We start from the raw sequence: 16,306 nt of genomic DNA, 5'->3' as shown, positions 1-16,306 counted from the left end.
CACACCCCCAGCTTCAGCGCAGAGAAAAGCTGTGGGAGGCCTGAGAAGGCCTATGATGCGGGCGGTGGGAGGGGGGCCAAGGGAGCAGGCGATTCAGAGAGGCCTGGCTCCTGGCTGCCACCGCTGCTACTATGGACACAGCAGTGACCAGAACCCTTGGCCCTTTAAATTTCTGGGGGAGCGCAGCATCGTGCTCCGTGCGGCTCAGCGGGCCGGGGGGGTGGGCGTGCCACAGTCCAGGTGGCGCTGAGCGCTGCCTGCTCTGGCCCCACCTCTTCTGCCTGAGGCCATGCTCCTGGGGCCTGGAGCTGGGCCCCCCACACACGCTTTGCCCAGTTGAGCCCAGCTTGCTGGGCCCACACTTTGCACACTTCTCCCAGCTGAGCCCCACCTCCCACTGTCTCTTCCCTGCGTCCCTGGAGTACGCCCCCATCCCGTAAATGTGTGTCTGTATCCCCTCTGCAGATCCCCGACCTGCCCCCTCATCTCTGCCCTCCCTGGAGCTTTCCCTAGGAATGAGCCTCACCTATTTGCTGTCACCCTCTGTGTACTTCGTGTATTCAGGGCAGGGCCCCCGTGTGGGAAGTGGGACGTGGCTGGCCTGTAATGCCCCCACCTTCTGCTGGGATGAGATGCTGCAGAGCCTCAGGGCCAAGTCTTCTAGGTGCCCAGCTGCACTGAGCACCCGCGTCTCCAGCTAATGTCCGTAGGATCAGCAGCTGCTCAGCCTTGCTAAGGTCTCAAGCTGGCTCAGTCTCTGCATCCCCAGGTGGAGCCGGGAGGGGACTGCTGGAGCCCAATGTGTCCTCCTGGGACCTCCGTCCCTGCCCCATCTCTCCTCCAAATTCCCGGCTCTCTCCTCATCCCATTCCCAACCCTGCTGCTGCGGAGGGGCTTTGCTGGAGCGCATGGGAGGGCTGGCCTGGCCCTGCCCGACAGGGAGTCACAGTCCACTGAGTCCATCCTCTCTTCTCCACAACGAAGCCAGACAGCCTTGCTACCTTGGGAGGCTGCCACCGGCGTCAGTCAGAGTGGGGCAGCTCAGGCCTTCAGCAGGGATGTGGGTAAAGCTGCCATGAGTACTGGGCCCAAGAGCTGGCTAGTACAGATGCCCTGTGAGACCATGGCATTGTCCTTGGGTAGAACTCCTCCACCTGAGCCAGGGCACACTTGGCTGGATGAAGCACCGATGGGATTGCTGGAGGGAGACAGTCCTGCCTTGACTGGCAGGGATGGGCCGCCATGGGCTCTCAGCGTCTATAGCCTCTAAGGGGAATACCTTCCGCCTGTATAATTCAGAGTCACTCCAGCGGAGTGACACCAGCTGAACCCCTGTGATTCTAGCCTCCCTAGATGTGTTGAAGGGCCATCCCCAAAGGGGTGTCTGCTCCCGCTTCCCACGCTAGGAGCATGCGACGTGCCAGTCAGGGGAGTGCATGTTCCCAGCCTGGCGCTGGGCAGTTTCTTGCCTTCACACACTGGGTGTCTGATGGCCTAACAGCCTCGTCACCAGGCTGTTGTGTTGTAATCTCGATGCTTCTCTCCTAACGAACGCCAGTGGAGCATCCCTGGGAGAGGGGTCCCAGCCAGTGTTCCCTGCAAGTTACGTTCTTGTGCCGCTGCTCAGGAGAAATTCACATGCCGCCCAGCTGATCAGCAAAGAGGCCGTGGCTAGGTTTTGTGTTTCTGTTGGTGGTGCACATTTGCACATGCCTTGCAGCACATACAAAATTTATCCCACACATGGAAAGATTGGCAGAAACAATGGTCCCGCCTCCAGGACTTGGCAATCAATCTGCCAACCATCACTGGGCTGCCTCCTTCTGTTCCTGGAGCACATCCGTCATTCCTAGAGCAGGCATTCCCTGGGCCAGTGGATGGGGAAACCCCTCTGTGGGCACAGCCACCTTTTGGGCTGGCTTTGCGGGGCCGCGCGCTCTCCTGAGGCTCTCAGCTGTGGAGAAGGCAGGCCAGGCATCAGCTAGGCAGTGACATGCACTAGGACTGGGAACGAGGCAGGCAGGCATGTCCCTAGCTGTGGGGGCTGCTCTGTGCTCAGCCCTTGGTGCGCCTCTGGGATCTCTGTCCCTGTCTTACCTATGAGCCTCCACAGGGGGGTGCTGCCCCCCATTCCGCTGGGCTGTCATGGTGCTTGGGCTGTTTGTGGGGGGTGCAGGAACCCGAGCTGTGCGGGGGAACAGGGGCCGTACCTGGGCGTGGGAGACCGGAGGAAGTGGCTGATACAGTTGAAATCTTGGTCTACGAAGAGTTGCCCTGAAAGGTGGGCACAGATGGCCGCCCTGCTAGCCAGCATCCCCTCACCCCACCCTGCCAGGGGAAGCCAGCGCTGAGCAGCGCAGCGGTGTCTGTGGTATGTGCTGCAGCCCAGCCGAGTGGCGTCTGTGATGTCAAGCCACCCCCGGAGGCCTCTCCTGTCGCAAGCTCCACTTGGCCTGGGCAGGGTCCCAGCCGGGAGGGCAGGCAAAAGCTTTGGGCATGTCCCTGGGCGGCTGAGTGGCCCTCTTAGCTGTAGAACCTGGCACTGGGCACACGGGAGTGATGTGCTGGGCTAGTGACCCACCTGTAGAGACTGGATTCTCCTGCCCCGCCCTCATACAGCTCCAGGCTGGAGTCACTGCTCCTCAAACCTGCCTCCCTCAGCCACAGGGCCCCCTCACACCTCCCTCAGCACCTGGCATTTATGAGGGGAGACAGGGCCGGCTGTGGCCTTTGCTCGTTCTGCAGGGCTGTTCTACAAGGGCGGGAGAGAACAAGAGACTACCTAGCAGAGGGGGAGTATTAAAAGCAAGGGGGTTTTAAAACGGGGCACGTGTCCTTTGCCACGTCTCTGCGACATGGGAAGATGACTAGGAAGAGTCCACGTCTCTGCGACATGGGAAGATGACTAGGAAGAGTGCTTTTTCATGCTTGTGTGCCTTCGTAATGTCTGGGGTATCCAACCTGACCTTTTCCGGGCGACCTCTTGGGAAGCTCATAGCATGTGGATGCAGTTGGACATTGGCTCTTTAACAAAGGCTTCCTTTCTCCACAGTGTTTATTAGCCCTGGAGTTAAATGGATGCAGATGAAACACCAAAAGTTCAACCTAGACAGTCTGGCAATCCCCTCTCCTTTCTCCTCCGAACTGCTCAACTTTGATTCTCCCCAGGGCACCATTTCCCTAGTTCCTCAGTTGCCAAAGTCTTCAGTGCAGGCAAGACCTGAATTTCAAAGAGGAAAAACAAGTGGAGGTGGGGAGATACTTTCTTTGTGAGGAGAAAAATCCCTCTGAAGAGATCACAAGAAGGGAGGACCCGCAATGTATTTTTCCTTTGGCGGTTCCCCATCGTATCTCTGGGAATTTAGGGGCTGGTCCATACACAAAGTTGCACCCATTTAGCCGTAGGTATGATATTTACAGTGGCTTTAGTTAAACCAGTTCACGAGGCTGCAAGGATGCAAACTTGCAAAACTGAAGTCAATCAAAGAGGTGTCTATTCAACCGAAGTGGGCCACTTTCAAATGGCAATACACTAGGAGCATCGACCCAGGACTTGGGGTCAACATAGCGGCGTGGGTTTCAACGCCAGTGTAAGTCCGTCCTTGTTTTTTTACCCAGACCAGGCTTGAATGGAATGTCTTAGGGCTTGAGCCAAAGCTTGCTGACTTCCCGAGTTGGATCAGGTCCCGGGTTGGCAACTTCAGTAAGATCTGTCTGGTGTAAATGGCGTATTCCCAGCTGCTCAGGGGGAGGTTCTGTCTCCTTTTGGTTTTAATAGTTTAAGCACAGAATACTGCGCGGCTGACTTCAAAACTGACGGGTAACATTGTGCGGGGTGCGCTGAGCAATGCCTCTGTGCTACTGGTCTCAGATCCACCTTGCTCCTTAAAGAGCTGAGCAATGACACACGATCCATTCAGGTAGCACCTCCATGCACTAGCGTCTCATGCTCCCCCTGCTGGTGCTGCGCGACGAGCTCTCCATAGACCAGGAATTACTCTGACATCTATAGCTCAAGACCCCTATTGGTTAAAATGGCCTGGTGTCCACCATTTTGCAGGGGCAAGGGGTGTTCATGCTTGGCGAACGGTAGAGGCTGGCCAGGGAATGGCCCTGAGAAATGATGTTGTTACTTTCTTGGGCAGTACTGGGAACAATACTTAAGAAGGAAAAGGCAATCATGTCGAGCTAGCTCTCTTGTGGTGCTCGAGAAAGTCTTCCCTCCAATAGGGCGGGTGCTCATTTCAGGAGGGCAGCTCTTTCTCCTTGAGATAATGTTTCTCATTTCCTAGCGACTCTGAACAGTCTCGTTTTGATCCCTCTCCATGGAGCCCTGCTCCTTTCAGGGAGGTCGTTCCAGCTCTGTGAGCCACTGGATAGGAAATAGTGTTAGCCTTTTTAAAGAGACTCACTTCATCCCTCCTCTGAAGTGGGAGGCGAGCCGTTCACAGCAAACGCTCCCCTGCCCCCTCCCCTCCTCGTTCAACTAGCTCAGTGGTTCCCAACCTTGTTTATATCACAGACAGGGAAACCTATTCACAAACTTTTGGCGGACTGGGACTATTTTATTTGCATATTTGCGTATTCATTATGCAAATAGCAAATATGCAAATGCACACATAAAATGTTACCAGTCCGCCAAAAGCCCCAGGCCCCAGAGCCGCTGTGAAAAACCAGCTTCAGCTCCGGCAGTTGCCACGGGGCAGGTGGCTGCTGCAGCTGAATCCAGCTGTTCGTGGGGGCCGGGGCTAGGGTACACCCTGGCCCCAGAGCCCCCCAGTGCCAGCCCTAGCCCTTAGAGCCCCCCTCCACTACTCCCCAGCACCAGCCATTGACCTCAGAGTCCCCTGCACCCAAGGCCCACCCCCCATCGCAAATGCCTCAGTGCCAGCCCCCTGCCCCTGAAATGCCCCCCACGCCCCTCAGTGCCAGCCTCCTGTTTCCAGAACCCCACTGCACCCCCCGAACCTCCCCAATGCCAGCCCCCAGTCCCGAACATTAGCCCCATCCCCAGGGCCCCCCAGTTCCAGCCCTACCCCTGAAGCTCCCAGTGCCTGTCCCACCCCCCTCACGTAGCCCTGCGCTGACCTCCCAGCTGAGTGCTGCTGCCCGGTTCATGGTTGCTCAAAAGCTGCGATGTCGGGTTCCACGGGGCCCTCCCGCCATGCAGCGAACCGCTCTTCCATGGCCGGGAGGAGACCCCGCCCCTGCCCAGCGCTGGTTGGCTGAGAGGCAGGGCAGGACACGCCTCTCCCCACAGCCATGGTGGGAGGGGAGGCGCTGGGTGGTGTATCCCAGCCCAAGCCCCCAGAGCTGCCGCAGCCCAGCAGCCAGCAGTTCGTGGCCCGCCACCGGGCCACAGACCAGCAATTGGGAACTGCTGAACTAGCTGCTGCCATGAAATCCCTGGCAAAAGCAGCAAACTTGCACTCCTGAAGACGCTTGTAAGGAATGTGAAAATAATCTCGCTTCACACTGGGTGCTGCACCTCTTTGGGTGTGAGATGGACCCGCCAGCTCCCCTGGGGGGCAGAGAGACCCACATAAGGTGGGTCTCTCTGCTCAGCCATCACTCAGTCTAGATAGATTGGCAGCACAGGGGAGAGTTTGTGTGTTCTAGAGAGATGCACATGGTACAATGTGTGGATTCAAACTGCCTTTGTCACTCAGAACACAACTGTCTCGCAAGCCTGTTCAATCAGAACTGGTTCTGAGCCTCAATACCACAGCGATTTCCTAACCCTAAAAATGGAAAATCCCCGTTCCGCCCTCCTTTACTGAAGGGATTCCCATTGGCTTTGGTCACAGGCTTCTGGCATTGTGTTGTGTAAGGGTTTGTCTAGACTACAGAGACTAGCACTACTGGAGCTGTGTTGGTGTGGCCGCATTGGTGCAAAGTGCTAGTGCAGACACACTGAGCTAGTGCAAAGCAGGGTGTGCACAAATGCCTTAGTGAATTATCAGTAAATCTCACCTGTACGCACCCAGTCTTGGGGCAATACATGTATGGCTACAGCAGTGCAAACTCACTGCCCCATTCACCCCATCCCCCATGCAGACAAAGCCCGCACTCCTATCTGAAGTCACTCTGGATTTACACTGGTGTGTCCCCAGGGGCACCATTTTGGAGGACTAGGGAGACTGTAGCCCCCTCCTCCGCTGAATTTTGAACCAGGAGTCTACTAACGCTATCCCCAGATAGAGCTCTTAACAGCTTGAGTATGATCTGTGATGAATTTGGAAGCTGGGAGCAGCAGATCCTTTGTGGCAGGGTGATTAAGATAACAAAAGTCTTGTCATTAAAGTAAACTAAAGATCATTAGAGACTAACAAATATTTAGTATCGTGAGCTTTCGTGGGCACAACACTCATCTGAAGAAGTGTGTTGTGCCCATGAAAGCTCATGATACCATCTCTATATATTTGTTAGTCCATAAGGTGCTAAAGGATCACTTTTTGTTTTTTTAAGTTACAGACTAACACGGCTACCCCTCTAAGACTTTTAAAGATCATTAGATGATTTCGAAAGCATTGGCAGGTACTCCAGTCAAAAGCTAGGAAACAAAGTGTGGGCTAACGGGAGTTTTGGGAGGGAGTGTAGAGGCAGAGTTTGAGGGGGGGATAGATACATTTAACACTTGATGTTCTTTAAACTAAAACCAAAACCACCTGATTTAAAAAACAAAAAAGCCATCAAGAAAGGAATAAGCTCTAGGAGTGAAAAGAGAATGCAGACAGAAGCCTACCAGCAGAGTGAGGGCTATCCAGTTTACAGCACCCAGTGTTGTATGTATGCCTGTGGGCAGGTGGCGTATGTGTGCATTCTGTGCAAGGAGCTCCTGGCCCTCTAAAACCATGTACGGGCTTTGGAGACCAGGGTGGAGCTAAGGGAGGTAGAGAGGTACATAAGTAAGACTTTCTGAGACACTGTAGAATGGTCCCACCTCTGGTCAGATAGCCCCTGTGTTGTTGAGGAGGGTGAAAGGCTCAGGGAAGGAGAACATCCAACTGGAGCAGAGGGAAACCATCGCATAGTTGAGACCCTCGTTCAAGAGGATGTTGGAGTGTCTTCTGGCACTGAGGATCTCTCTCTCTCCAGGCATTAGGAAGAGACAGGTCTTAGTAATGGGAGATTCCATTATTACAAACATAGACAGCTGGGTTTGTGATGACCAGGAAAACCGTATGGTGACTTGCCTGCCTGTGGCGAAGGTTGCAGATCTCTTGAGACATCTAAATAGACTTTTGTGTAGTCTGAGGAGGAGACGGTGGTCGTGGTACAAGTAGGTACCAATGCCATAGGGGAAGCTAGGCAAGAGATACTGACAGCTAAATTTAGGCAGCTAGGTAAAACATTGAAATGCTTCCAGTTCCATGCACAGGGCCAAGTAACAGCCAGAACTACAGGGCCTCAAGGCATGGATGAGACGACAATGTAGGGAGGAGGGGTTTAGATTTATTAAGAATTGGGGAAACTTTTGGGAAAGGGAGAGGCTATACAGGAAGGATGGGCTCCACCTAAACCAGAATGGGGAACCAGATTGCTGGCACTCAAAATTAAAAAGGTCGTAGAACAGTTTTTAAACTAAGGGCTGTGCGGAAATGCTAACGAATACAGGAAGCACATGCAATGGACAGAGATATCCCCTGGGGAGGGTCTATTAATAGAAATTCTCCCTGTCCTACTAAAGAGGAAAGGATGGAACATGATAAAATACAGGTAACGTCTGATGAGAAACAGTCAAATGTCCATTCAATCACGTCATGTAATGGCAGATAGCTACATAGAGACAAGTTTTTAAAGGGCTTATACACAAACGGTAGAAGTCTAAATAATTAGATGAGTGAACGAGAGTGCCTTGTATTGAATGAGGATTTTCATATAACAGACATCACAGAAACTTGGTGGAATGAGGATAATCAGTGAGACACAGTAATACCAGGGTACAAATTATATTGGAAAGACAGAACAGGTTTGGGGGGGAGGATGAGTGGCACTATATGTGAAAGAAAGCATAGACTCAAATGAAGAATCTGAAATGAACCAGGCTGTTCCACAGAATCAATATGGGTAGTAATTCCATGCTCTGATAATAAGAATATAGCAGTAGAGGTATATTATCGATCACCTGACCAGGATGATGATAGTTACTGTGAAATGCTCAGGGAGAGTAGAGAGGCAACAAAAATAAAAACCTCAATGATACTAGCGGGATTTCAGGCTTCCCCATATTGACTGGGTACACGTCACCCCAGGACGAGACGCAGAGAGAACTTTTTTGGACACCTTAAATGACTGCTTCTTGGAGCATCTGGTTCTAGAATCCTCAAGAGGAAAGGCAATTTTTTATTTAGTCCTAAGTGGAGCACAGGATCTGGTCCAAGAGGTGGACATAGCTGGACCATTTGGAAATAGTGACCATAATGTAATTAAATTTAACATCCCTGTGGCAGGAAAAGTACCACAGCAGCCCAACACTGTGGCATTTAATTTCAGGAAGCGGAACTGCACTAAAACGAGGAGGTTAGTTAAGCAAGTTAAAAGGTACAGGGCCAAAAGTAAAATCCCTGCAAGCTGTATGGAAACTTTTTAAAGATGCCATAATAGAGGCTTAACTTAAATGTATGCCCCAAATTTAAAAATGTAGTAAGAGTACCAAAAAAGTGCCACCGTGGCTTAACAATCAAGTAAAAGAAGCAGTGAGAGATAAAAAGGCATCGTTTAAAAAGTGGAAGTTAAATCCTAGTGAGGACGATAGAAAGGAGCCTAAACTCTGGCAAGAAAAGTGTAAAAATATAATTAGGAAAGCCTACAAAGATTTTGAAGACCAGCTAGCCAAAAACTCAAAAAGCACTAGCAATTGTTTTAAGTACATCAGAAGCAGGAACTCTGCTAAACAACCAGTGGAGCCACTGGATGATTGAGATGCAATCAAGGGTGATAAAATCATTATGGAGAAACAAAATGAATTCTTTGCATCGATCTTCACAACGGATGACATGAGGGAGATTCCCAAATCTGAGTCATTCTTTTTAAGTGACACATTTTAGGAACTGTCCCAGATTGTGGTGTCAGAGGAGGTTTTGGAACAAAGTGATAAACTAAACAGTAATAAATCATCAGGACCAGATGGCGTTCACCCAAGAGTTCTGAAAAACTCACATATGAAATTGCAGAACTACAACTGTGGTTTAAAATCTATGCTTTAAATCAGATTCTTTACCAAATGACAGGAGGATATCTAATGTGACACCTTTTTTAGAAAGGGTACATCTGCACTGCAACACAATGTCAAAATAACTAGCACTATTCCGAAATAACTTAGTCCGTGTCTACACAGCAGGCAGTTATTTCGAAATGTGTCAAAATACTGTCAAGATGGAGGACTTCTTCCTCCAATTCCTGTAACCCCCATTGTATGAGGAGTAAGGGAAGTCAGAGGAAGAGTGCTCTATTTCAAAATAAGTGCTGTGTAGACGCTACCTATTTGGAAATAAGCTATTTCGAAATAAGGTACGCAATTCATGTAGCTCAATTTGTGTAGTTTATTTCGAGTTAAGCCCTGCAGTGTAGATGCACCCAAAGAGATCTAGAGCTGATGCTAGCAGTTACAGGCCAGTAGGTCTAACTCCAGTACGGGGCAAACTGATTGAAACTATAGTAAAGAACAAAATGGTCAAACACATAGATGAGCATAAGGAAAAGTCAACATGGCTTTTGGAAAGGAAAATAATTTCTCACCAATTTACTAGAATTCTTTGAGGGAGTCAACAAGCATGTGGACAAGGGTGTGGTTTAAAGTAAAAGGGTCGGAAATGTGGCTAGTCCCAGGAAGGCGCAGAAACAGGCAAACTGTTACTAAATATCTTTTAAACTTTTATTAGAATACTTCCAATTATAGTTTTTCTTTATTAGTCTCTTACATGCGTGGCTGCCAAATAACTATTAGTAGGAGCAATAAGAAAAGTGCAATACAATAAATGAAAATTCCCTGAGCTTTTTCTAAGTCCCAGTAGTTGTCAATAAGGGACCAGGGATTATCAACAGTTATGTTTACATTAATCTTACTCGTAAGTCTAATTACTTATCTAAAACTCTTAACAATACTACTTAACAAAACTTTTAACTAAGTTTAGATAGCAATACTCACACTTAGAAAAAACACAAAGTACAACAGCAACAACAGCATAGTTGGTATACGTTACGCTCTACAGGAACTCTGGTTTGGTGAGCGGGAGGTGGCCTTCGGGTGATCAGTCCTTGGGCCTGGCTCGTATTCTGCCATCCAATGTTTATTCGGGATTCCTCAATTTGATATAGGAGGGGTAGCCGTTTTATAGAGAGCTTTTGCACACTTTTGTGATAGGCTAGCAGACCCTGTCTGCTAAGTGACTGGGGTAAGGGGGTGAGATGGTTTCCTGTTTTTCCTTTTCTGCCTTATTGGGCATGGCACAGTCAGCACAACCAGCATGAACTTTACATGAACTTTTCAGGTCTGGTTTTGGTTCCTGTTCGTCGCTGATCTTTAAGTTACATAGTGTAAGGGTTTTCATCAAGGGGAAGTTGACCTTTTGCTTGGATGGCAATACGCGCGAGAGGCCTGGCCAGCAAAGAGCCTGCTTCCACAAAGGGGGATCCAGAGGATATAGTGTACTTTGCAGAAGCCTTTGACAAGGTCCATCACCAAAGGCTCTTAAGTAAACTGTCATGAGATAAAAGGGAAGCTCCTTTTATGGTTTGATAACTGGTTAAAAGATAGGAAACAAAGGGTAGGAATAAAATGGTCAGTTTTCAGAATGAAAGGAGGTAACTGGTGGTGTCCCGCAGGGGTCCATACTGGGACCAGTCCTATTCAATGTATTCATAAGTGATCTGGAGAAAGGGGTAAACAGTGAGATGACAAACGATACAAAACTGCTCAAGATAGTTTCAAGGATCTCTCAGAACTGGGTGAGAAGGCAACAAAATGGCAGGTGAAATTCAACATTGATAAATGCAAAGTAAAGGATATTGGAAAACATCATCCCAGCTATTTGTATAAATAGCACCTAGAATCATGATTAAAGTGGCCCTCCCCAACCAAAATCTGAAATGGTGCCCTGATGTGTCCCAGGCTGCAATCGGAATTGGAGGGCATCAGCACTGCACAATCTGGTGTTCCACTTTGGAGTGGCACCTTCCTGCTCCCCACACAGATGGGGCGGAGGCCTAGGGGCATACTACCCGGCAGCAGAGTTCTGGGCATAGCTGCTTCCTGTTTCCCAGAGAGGGGAAGTGTCACATGGGCAGCGTGCTGTGGATTTGGGCAGCCTCTTCTCCCCTACAGTCTTGGCAGCCAAGAAAGAAGACACAGAGAGATGTGTCGAGTGGACACATGTGGCCGTAGGGATACTGGGGCAGCCTCTTGCTTCCTGCTGGTATGCCAGACTGCTTTGGCTGGGAGGCCAGCGTGGTATGCACACCCCACCGTGATTCTCATTCTCCTCTCTCTCCCTCTCTTCCAGTGGCGCGTGTTCCTGCCCAGCCTGAAGTTTGAGGTGATCGACTCCAACTCCATCTCTCTCTACACAGGTAAAGCCATTTCCCGGGGCACTGCTCTCCCCCAGCTCAGCTTATCCCTCCACAGACAGGTGCTTGGGCTGGGGGCATGGGCAGCATGTCTCCGCAGGTGTGCATGCTGTGGGAACGGCAGGCTGCGTGGCTGTAGGAGCGTGTGCGTGAATGCCGTCGCCAGGGAGAGGCTGATGTTTGTGGTGGCTGTGGGTGGGATAGCCAGGGAGAGCATGTGCGCCATCGCAGACGAGCACCGGGCTGTGTAAATGGCCATCTACGCGTGTAACGGGCAATCCCGCGTCTGACTGTGTACTTATGTGTGTGTAGGCGTGGGGCCAGTGAGATAGGAATGCCAGTGGGAGCACCTGAGATTGTGCACATAGGCGTGCCAGCTTATGCAAGGCAGTGGAAGCACACGTGTGTGGCATTAGTGCGTCTGCGTGTTGAGGGCTGGGGATGTCTGCACGCCTGGGAGCCGGTGGGAATTTTCTGCATTACATGGTTTCCTTGTTGACAAAAGGCCTTTTTTACAACCCTCCCACATTTTCCTCAGAAACTTGCCCCAAAATGTTCTGCTTTCCATGATGCTGTTCGATGATGCTGGTGGTTTGTTGAAATCAGGGCCAGGGTAGAGGTGAGGGGTGGCTCTTGGCAGTCGTGGTTCTGTGGGGCAGACCCAGGCTGGGGCACTGGGGAGTGTCAGGGCAGGTGTGGTGCTAGGAGATGGATCGGGGCAGGCACAGTAGGGTGTCATGGAGCAAGCATGATGCTGTGGGGCAGATCGGGAAAGAATGACACCGGTTAGAAAGTCATCTGGACTCTCTGTGACTCTAGCAGAGCAAGTCAGGGAGACACGTGGCATCTGCTCAGAGACGCTGGTGGATTGCTGGCTCTCCCCGTCTGTGCTATGAGGTGGCCCATCTCTCTCCCCCGGACAAGCGCCCGGTCCTCTAAAACCCAATAGCACGTTCCCAAGACGCACCTATGCTGGCCACCTGGCCTTCCCTCCATGCTTTCACCACACGTTCCACGCTCCTAGGATTTGTGCTACTCCAGACACCTCGCCCCCCTACAGCACTGAGTGCCAGGCAGCAGGCCCTCCTCCTCAGGCCTTGCATTGCTATTGTTCCTCTAGCTGCTTGCCTCTCCCATGTGGGCCATGCCATGCGGTGGGAGGCTGGGGGGTTCCATTTGACTCAGGGTGCTCCAGCAGTGTGAGCTACTAGGTTGGGCCCAGGAGGGTAACAAGAGGCAGCTGTGGGAGAGCAAGCACTGTGTGCAGGCCAGCTCTGCGCTCACTGCTCCGGGCAGAGACCCGCTGTGGTTTAGTCAGGGAGGGTATGTCTACACTACCCCCCTAGTTCGAACTAGGGGGGGTAATGTAGTCATACGGAGTTGCAAATGAAGCCCGGGATTTGAATTTCCTGGGCTTCATTTGCACGAAGCCGGCTGGAGCCATTTTTAAATGCCGGCTAGTTCGGACTGCGTGCAGTGCGGCTACACGCGGCACGAACTAGCTAGTTCGTATTAGGAAGCCTAATCCGTCCGAACTAGCTAGTTCGTGCCACGTGTAGCTGCACTGCACGCAGTCTGAACTAGCCGGCATTTAAAAATGGCGCCGGCCGGCTTCATGCAGATGAAGCCCGGGAAATTCAAATCCCGGGCTTCATTTGCACCTCCGTATGACTACATTACCCCCCCTAGTTCGAACTAGGGGGGTAGTGTAGACATACCCGGAGTGACTTAGGGCCCTGCAGAAGCTGTGAGTCAGAGGGACTGGGATGGGGCAGGGTTTGGGTGAGGGGATCAGTGTGGGGTTTGGGGTGAAGAGTGGCAGGGCTTGATGCGAGGGGATGGGGCAGGGTTTGGGGTGGGGGATTGGGATGGGGCAGGGTTTGGGGAATGGGAATCGGTGTGTAGTTTGGGGTGAGGTGGGGCTGAGTTTGATGCGAGGGGATTGGATGGGGTGGAGTTTGGGATGGGGGTATTGGTGTGGGATTTGGGGTGAGGTGGGGATGCGAGGGTATTGGGATGGGGTGGAATTTGGGAAGGGAGGATGGGGTGTGGCATGAGGTGGGACAGTGTTTGATGTGAGGGGATTAGGATGGGGCGGGGTTTAGGCAGGGGTTTGGGATGGGGCAGGATTTGAGGGGCAGTGGACCTGCAGTCAGGGGAGATTGGGATGGAACAGAATTCAAGGCGGGGGGATCAGGACGGGGTGAGGTTTGAGGGGTTAAATTGTGTGTCAGGGGACCTGGAGCATAGTTTGGGGTCCAGAGGATTAGGGTGGGGTGGGGATTGGGCTTGGTGCTAAAGCTGTGGTTAGGGAAGGTCCACATGGAGCATCTCTGTCTGGCCCCACCACCCAGGAGAGGACTTGGTCGCTAAGTGCTCTCTTGTCAGGCTACTCCTGCCCCCAGAGCATGGCCAGCTGGGCCAACAGGAGTCCCTGGGTATGTTCACCAGGAGTTGAGCTGAGTCCCAAGGGCACTGTGGCCTTTCTCCTCGTTCTCTCCTGCAGACGAGTCCTCTCTGAAGATGAACCATGTGGCCCACATCCCCCAGTCCCTCGCCAGCCATGCCGGGGGCTACCTGTGGGAGGCACAGAGAGACGAGCATGGAGCCGACATGCTCAGACCCGACCCCAGGGACACCTTCTTCCTCAGTAAGTGGGGAAGGAGCCTCCCGGGAGAGGCCTTGCTTGTGCGGGGTGGGGGGAGTGGAAGGGCCAGGGATTTGCCCCCCTCGGGGGAGGGGCTGTTAGTCTGTGCAGAGTAGGTGAGGAGATGAGGCTGGATAGGATCAGTTACCACAGGCACCCAGGGATCCCCTGCCTGCGCCCCCCAGCTCCATGCCCTGGGGAGGAGCCATCTGTGCTGGCCTATTGGGGCTGGGCCAGGCTGGATGGTCATCCAGGATGGGCTGGGCTGTAGGGGATGGGAGGGATGGGCGGATGCCCCGACCGCAATGGGCTATAGGAGAAAGTGGGGGCTGGGTTAGCCTATAGGGGATGGGATGGGCAGTCACCCAGTGTGGCTGGGCCATAGATATCAGGCTGCGTTGCGCAGGCCTATTGGGATAAGGTGCTGGGGGCTTTGGGGTGGCGTGGCTGAGGGCCTCCCAGGCCACACAGATGAAGCCCTGACTTCCTCTTGCCCAGCTCCCCAGATTGAGGCGTCCCGCGTGGAGAACGTGCTGGTGCCCTGTGCCTACAGCCCCACCTACGTGGTGAAGGACTTCCCTATCGCCCGCTACCAGGGCCTGCAGTTCGTAAGTGTCCGGCTGGCTCTGGCAGGGAGCGCTCGGCCGTGTCTCCGCTCCCCTGCCTGCCCCTGGTCCCGTGGGAGCTGCTGGGTCTTGGGCACGAAACCCCTGTGTCTGCAGGGCCTTCCCGAGCCAGTGGACAGCTTCCCACTGGCTTCTGGGGCTCTGGGCCAGGCCCGCGGGCACAGCTCCTCCGGTCCCCGAGCAAGGCAGCGGTGGCCAGGCGCGTGTTGGCAGCACTGCAGCCCCCGGGGGCTTGTGGGTGTCGGGAGCAGCCACGTCACCAGGGCCCTCGTGATCCTGTTCTGTCCCCTGCCGGCTCGGCAGTCGTGACGCCCGCCTGGAGCTCTGCTGCAGTGCGGGAGCCCCTCCCCGCAGGCACAGGGCTCTGTGTGCTCGCAGAGCGCTCCGGGAGCACCACCCCCTCGGCTCGCCCACCCACCAGCTGGGACTTGACATCCTCCTCCCAATGTCCCATGCAGCCAGTCCGCCCTCGCCCACACAGCCACGGAGAGGCTCGCTCAGCTGCCAAGGCGGCTGGTAGAAAGGGGCTGTTGCTCTCTCTGCCCAATCTGTCAGCACTTCTGGGGACAGAGAGTAAACGGGGTGTGGGGGGCTGCCTAACACACAGGGGAAAGCAACATCCAGTAGGGTCCCTTTATAAAGACTCATTGACAGCCCCCCAGCCTTGCCCGTAAATACCCCTGTCTCCCACCTGTCCCAGAGGTGCCAGGCCCCTGCCCGACCTCCCAGTGCACCAGCCAGCTCAGATTGCTGGCTGCTCCTCTGGTGCAGTGCCCACCAAGGCCCTGTTCCTGCAGCCTCTGGCACAGGCAGCAGCAGCGCCAGGGAGCCACAATGCTAACATGAACTGAGTCATCTCCTTCCAGTCCCCTCCCCTGCCCTTCAAAGGAGCCGGCTGAGTGCTGGCCTGGCAGACGCCGTGGGCTGATGAGCATCAGGCTTCTCTGCCAGGAAAGGCTCCGGTCCAAGGAGCTTGTGCAAACGGCCTCATGACCTCAGAGCCCTCACGGGGTGCGCCCACTCCTAGACCCCTCCCTGGCTCCTCCTGCCCCTGGGGTGCACAGGCTCTCGGTGACTCCTCTGCTCGGCTTCCCAGGTCTACCTCTCATTTGTGTACCCCAACGACTTCACCCGGCTCACCCACATGGAGACGGAGAACAAGTGCTTTTACAGAGAGTCCCCCATCTACCTGGAGAAGTGAGTGACGGGGGTGAGGGGGGAGGAAGGTTCAGTGTGGGCCCTGTGCTGTGTCGGCTGCTATGGGAGCTGGGGGCTCCGTGACAAGCCAGAGAGCTGCTAGACATAGGGCCCCTTAGCACTAGGGCAGGGACATCTGCAGAGACAGGACAGGGCAGACCATGCACTGTGCCTTGGCCCTGCTCTGCCACGGGCCCAGCCAGGGCACTGAGGAGCCTGGGCTACCCACAGAGGGGCAGTGGTTGAGACTCAGGCCCTGTTTCCTAGG

General features: G+C 53.4%; 1 protein-coding gene across 1 annotated transcript in view; it reads left to right on the top strand.

Annotated features, from left to right (window-relative positions):
- B4GALNT4 (beta-1,4-N-acetyl-galactosaminyltransferase 4) overlaps positions 1-16,306 on the top strand; it is a 120,295-nt gene that overhangs the window by 90,250 nt on the left and 13,739 nt on the right. Inside the window, exons 9-12 of the mRNA XM_006131669.3 lie at positions 11,505-11,571; positions 14,075-14,218; positions 14,714-14,823; positions 15,938-16,038. Of these exons, the coding sequence (XP_006131731.2) occupies positions 11,505-11,571; positions 14,075-14,218; positions 14,714-14,823; positions 15,938-16,038 (422 nt within the window). The remainder of the gene's footprint in view (positions 1-11,504; positions 11,572-14,074; positions 14,219-14,713; positions 14,824-15,937; positions 16,039-16,306) is intronic.

The sequence above is a fragment of the Pelodiscus sinensis genome, chromosome 4 (assembly GCF_049634645.1).
Source record: "Pelodiscus sinensis isolate JC-2024 chromosome 4, ASM4963464v1, whole genome shotgun sequence".
Lineage (NCBI taxonomy): Eukaryota > Metazoa > Chordata > Testudines > Trionychidae > Pelodiscus > Pelodiscus sinensis.
The sequence above is the reverse complement of the archived record's forward strand: the minus strand, read 5'-3'. Positions and strand labels throughout refer to the sequence as shown.